The 5,803-nt window shown below is 34.7% G+C and overlaps 1 protein-coding gene across 1 annotated transcript; it reads right to left on the bottom strand.

Annotated features, from left to right (window-relative positions):
* Window positions 1–1,043: 1,043 nt before the first annotated feature.
* LOC120155182 (ethylene-responsive transcription factor CRF2-like) lies at window positions 1,044–2,682 on the bottom strand. Its single transcript, XM_039166765.1, has one exon. It carries the CDS (start codon window positions 2,123–2,125, stop codon window positions 1,121–1,123), a length of 1,005 nt encoding a protein of 334 aa, XP_039022696.1. The 5' UTR covers window positions 2,126–2,682; the 3' UTR covers window positions 1,044–1,120.
* Between the last annotated feature and the right edge of the window lie 3,121 nt (window positions 2,683–5,803).

A 5,803-nucleotide genomic window follows, 5' to 3' on the forward strand; every position in this document is an offset into this window, starting at 1 on the left:
TTTCTGGGTTATGATGTTCAAAATCTTGTTTCATTTGTACTGCTCTCCAGCTGACATTTCACTATTTTTCATCAGACCATCGAAAACGGGTTCAATCACTTGGAATTTACTCGTCACATTCTTGCACTTGTAACTAGTGGATGTTATCATTCACCAGACGCTAATATCTTACAATTCAAGCTTTGACGTGTTATTTCAAGAACACGTTATGAACAAGTGTTGCCTGATGTGCTACATTTCACCAACAGACAACGCACTAGGAGAAAGGTTCCCAGGAAGCTGAAATGCACCGACTGCCACCACACTCGTCAGCCGCCGGACCTTTTCTCTTCGAACCTCCTTATGTGAGATTCTTTGATTTTTCTAACAAATATATAGTATCAAGAACCGACTCAGACATTAAGTTTAGAATTACAAAATTCTAAAATTACGAAATTATATTATTAATGATATGTAGAAAAAAGATTTAAATTATAAAAAATATTTTTTTTAAAATGTGACTGTAGGTAGCACTCCCATCAATCTATTCCCGGTCTTAAAGCTATAAAGTTCAATGTAGTATTGATTGGGGATTAGTGGGTGAAGCTGGTATGATATGATATCTTTGTGTTGTATGTAAAACGTGGAAACAATGAATACAAATCCACACTTACCAAAATCCTTTAATTTCTTCTTCCATTCACCTCCGGAGTGGCTTAACAAAATCTGTTTTTCCTTGAAACGGCTATAACTGAAATCCCCCTTGCCCACCGTGTTCCACCACGTGTCATACAAGTTGTTTACCCTAAATTTGATTTACTACATAATTATCAGACCAACATTTTTACCAGGGAAGTTGAATAATTACATGCACTTGGAAAGGCAGTAAGATGTACCCAATTTTTAATACAAGACAGAGCAAAGAACACGTAGCCGTCACCATTACTGTGACGGAGCTGTTTACTATTTTTACTACATTATTTATCTTAAGCTATTAGAGGGATTTTCATTGAAAAATATAATAACCAAAACAAAATTTGCACACGGAAAATGAAAAAAAAAGTCAATATTTTTCAGTTCGGCCGATGTAAAAATTGCCGAGAAACCGGCATTACACAAGGGAAAACAAAGAAACGCTCTCTTAAATAGCTAATAGAGGATCCGACCCGAACAAATCCTCGATATCTTGGAAATGGTCATCAACATGATGGAAGCCACCAAATCCAAACTCGAAACCACCGTCCCCGAACTCATCATTTAAAAAGCTTTCGTGTAAACTCGTATTATCGTCGAAAAAATCGGGCACCGAACAAAACATGTCACCGGGAAACAAAGAGGAATAGTCGGAGATATCTGGGAAGTTTTCTCCCGATAAGCAGTCGTCGACGACATCTCGAGGATCGCTCTCGACAACGGGCCGTTCTTTGACGCTTTGCGAGTCGACTTCGTCGACTGAGAGTGAGTGGCAGCGAAGAACGGAAGTTGGAGAGCAGGGATCAGTTTTAAGAGATTCTTCCTCCGAGATGTAATCTGAGTTGGATAACGGTTTTTGGCTGGCTTTATCTTGAACCGACCGGTTCTGTTGGGGAGTCGAAAAGTTGGTGAGCGCGTCTGGTCCACGCAGCTGGATAGCCGCGGTGTCATAAACCATTGCTGCCTCTTCGGCAGTGTTGTAGGTGCCTAACCAAAGCCGTACACGTCTTAGAGGGTCTCTAATCTCAGCCGCCCATTTCCCCCATGGTCGTTGCCTCACTCCTCTGAACTTCTTTCCCGCCGGAACTCTTGCAGGCGCTTTACCTTTACCCTCAGCAACAGACGCCGGCCTTTTTCGAGGAGCTCTGGACAACGATAACGATGGTTTACTTCTGCCTAGGACGTCGTTCTCAGTGGGAGATGATGACTTGATAGTTATCTCGTTAACAAATTTCTTGACTCTGTTCCGGGAACAAACTCGGGTTCTCGGTCTTTCTTCTTCTTCATCATCGCTAGAGGAATCAGTGGCGTCAGCATCAGTAACAGTAATCCGAACGATTCGATGCTTCATTTCTGGCTGATTTTCGAGTCTGGCATGTAACAATGGTGAAAAGGGCTTGGTTTGATTGCGGTGCTCTGTGTATTTGATTGAAGGAACAAGGCAAGTATCCATTTTTTCACAATCTTCGTTTTGGGTTCTCTAGGTTTTCAGATTCTTTCACTTCTCACTGAGAGTAATAGTAGGGAGTAAAATAAAAAGAAGAGATTCCTTTAGAACAAGACACGAGGAGAATAAAGGGTTGAAAAGTTAAAAAGCTGAAAGAAAGAACACGTTAAAGAGAAGCTTGATATGGAGAGAAATCCAGCATTAAGCGGTTCAAAGGTATTCTCAAAAGTTGATCAAAGGAAGATAAATTTCAAGTAAAGTGGTAAGATAAAAGGAGAGGGGAGAAAAAGGAAAAGGAAAAGAAATTTTTGTTGTTAAAAGTTGCAGAAGAACACAAGAGAAAGAGAAAGGCACCGCAAAGCAAATATCTTCAAGGGAAAAGGGGTAGAGAATGTCCCAAAAAACCACCGGACAGAGCTTTTCTCCGTCAATTAACAGAGTAAGAACTTAAACAAGATTACTCACAGATATTTCTCGGGGAAAATCTCTTAGAAAGGAACTTAGGAAAATAAGAATGAAAGGAGACGGAGAGGACAAGAGCGCTTTTGAAAGATAAGGAGATAGTAAAGAGAGAAGAAAATGAGGCAAAGTTCTGAAGTGAATACCGAAAGTTGAGGTATTTTATAGGATCCCAAGCCAGCCGTAAAAAAGAATAATAAAAGAAAAAGTTTCAGTTTTTAGTTTTTACTAAAAAGCTATCGGCGATTTGAAATCCCGGCACCGGAGAGATATTTCACGAGGCGCCGCATAATTTGATAGTCTGAGATATTGACACGTATGAGTGGTCCCCGGTAAGCGGGAAGATCCAAGGAGAAGGATGAACCCGGGGAGGCTGAGTCAGCAAAAAGATAAATTCTCGAAATCAGGGATTTTATGTCACGTGACACCGGACACTCGGGTCAGTCCCAAGCTTTGACTGAATAGAATATTAACAATTTGTTAATTAATAAATTTTAACACCCCCATTAATTACCTATCCTTATCCCTAAATAATCTATTCTACAGTTACACCCCCTTCTTTAAAACATTTTTAACCTTCCATAGGCATTCTCGTCATTTACAGAAAGCCGTTATACAGCTGGTAAATTTACAATTTTACCTTTTTAAAAATCGATTTTACAGCTGGATCAACGTGGCAGGCAACCTCGAACTCGATGCTATTTCGTTTTCTCTGTCTTTTATTACAATTCTTTTTTATTTTTTACTTATTTAATGACCGGAATGCTGGGTGCCGACTGTAAAACTGTGGAGCTGTTTCGGTGTTTTGTTTCATGCGGATTCAAGAGCAGTAATATTGACACGTGGCTTGTGATTAGAGCCAACAATCGGTTTTTCAAACGGTAAATATTACCCGTAAGATGGCATGGGGTCCTGTTACCACGATGGTAATGAATTGTAAACTAGAATGTTCTTTTTGAATCATTAACGGTAGGATTAATAACTAACTGATATATAATAAGAAGGATCTGATTTATCTCTTGAAACAAGTGAAAAAACATCTGATGGTGAAGAATCAAACAGAGAAACTTGATAGTAATTAGGAGTTAGCATCTTCGTTGAGCGATTTGTCACTATATTACATTCACGTGAAATTCAAATGATCTCCATACTCCAAGTATGATTATCCATGGAGGCAATAGCTTTTACCAAGAGGATAGGACTATAGTCTGCATGTGGATCAAGAATTTATTTAACATCTTTAATATTATCGGATTGCATTTGAAGTCGTTCAAAATTTTACTTTTTGCTTCTTATTTATCATGAAGAAATTTATTAATAGCATACCAAATACTTTATATGCCCTAATTATAAATATACAATGAAAATGTATAGTAAATTATCAGTATATTATACGTATTTTCTTCTCTTTAGTGTGAGGTGAAGTTTTATTTTGTCAAATTTTATGAGAAAGTTTTTGAAATTCATTTGAAAAACATACCAATAACAAACTATAAAAACGAGGTACATGGTACATATGGTAGGTGTGTCTACATACATTTTCCTACACGTGCTTTTGATTTATTATGCTTTACGATAGGAAAAAAAGGAAATCAAAGAAACAACATATTGGAAAAAAAGTTTTAAAAAAATAAAAAAACTAAAAAATGGAAATATTATTATTTTTGTTTATATTTCAAATATATATATATATTAAATATTTTTTATACTAATAAATTTATAATTGGGTAAACTACATTTTGGCGGTCATTGGATTTTTAAGACGACTTCACTTTGGTCATCAAACTTTTAAAACTTGCATTACAATTGTAAAACTTTTAATTTGTTTTGATTATGGTAAATGTTGTTAGTTGTCCTTGAGAAATACTGGTGTGACATATTAAAATTTTATTTTCAAAAAGATTCTAAGGTTCCAAATTTGTAATCGTCATCATGACCAAATTTTCGATGAACAGAGTAGTTAACAATCAATCCTAATAGTGGGAATGATTTGTCTGGCCAAAAGATTAATATAGATTGATTTCAAGTTGATGTGATAGTTGACAATGATAAACCAAGGTGTTTTAACTTTTAATTTATATTAGGATTTACTTGGAATTTGAAGAGATTGAAAAGTTTTCCAAAAGTTTAAACCAAATGAAACAAAGAGAAGGATAAGAGTAGTTTGGTGATTTTTTATCAGAGAAATCACTAAACAATGATAAAAAATGGCAACCAAATGAGGAAGTGATCTAATAGGCTAAAGCGTTTCAATTCATCATTGCTAACCATCAAATAAACTTGAAACCAACTATGTTAATATTATTATCAAGCAGAACCTTTCTACTGTTGGGATTAGCTAATTATTGATTTGTTCATCAAAAACTAAACTTTTGTAATATTTGTTAATTTGGAAAATTAGGGGTTTTAGAAGCAGAAAACTCCACGTCAGTATTTTCCAACGACAATTATTGTAATGAAAGCGAATTTAAAATTTAATGACTATAATGAAAGTTTTAAAAGTTCAGTGAGTAAAATAAAGGTAACTTAAAAGTTTGGTGACTACAAGTGTAATTTACCTTTACAATTAAATTTAATATTTTATTATTTGATTTGAATTCAAACTAACTCGAGGTAAAAAAAGTCTTGCTGATCGGATTGAAATGCTAACCATATATATATTCGGATATCGAATTGAAAGTGAATTTAAAATGTTTACATATTGAACATATAAAGTGGTTTCATTTGTATAAAAAATATTTTCTCTAGAGATTTTAGATTCGATCAGTTGCATTGTAAGGTATATGTGCATTGTCAATAGATTAAGAAATTTCTAAATAGATATTATATTGTAATCACCCTAGATAATTAAAAAAATGTTTACAATTTAATGTTAAAATTAACTAGATTGATTGTTATTTAATAAATTTTAGATGAAAAAAAGTAACGAATAAACAATTTTTAAAAAAAATTAATTGATTAATTAATAACCTACGTTACCGAGGAACTGTTACTAATGTAGCTTAAATTATTTAAACTGAAAATGGCAATAAACACGTTGAAAAACAAGAACCGAAAGAGAAATAAGAAAAACAGACGAACAATCCATAAATGTCTTTATAGAGAAAAGTGTATTGAGATACAATTATTTGAAGAAGAAGAAGCTGCATTGGTATTTGGTAATTGGAAATGACAAGAATTAGAGGCAAAAAGACAACAAAAAAAAAGGAGCACAAACGATGTAGG

This window comes from Hibiscus syriacus, unplaced genomic scaffold, assembly GCF_006381635.1.
Source record: "Hibiscus syriacus cultivar Baekdansim isolate YM2019G1 unplaced genomic scaffold, ASM638163v2 tig00111166_pilon, whole genome shotgun sequence".
Taxonomy (NCBI): Eukaryota; Viridiplantae; Streptophyta; class Magnoliopsida; order Malvales; family Malvaceae; genus Hibiscus; species Hibiscus syriacus.

What these genes read in the sequence shown, in the direction of transcription:
- LOC120155182 (XM_039166765.1), bottom strand. Translation starts at nt 2,125, where the DNA reads ATGGATACTTGCCTTGTTCCTTCAATCAAATACACAGAGCACCGCAAT.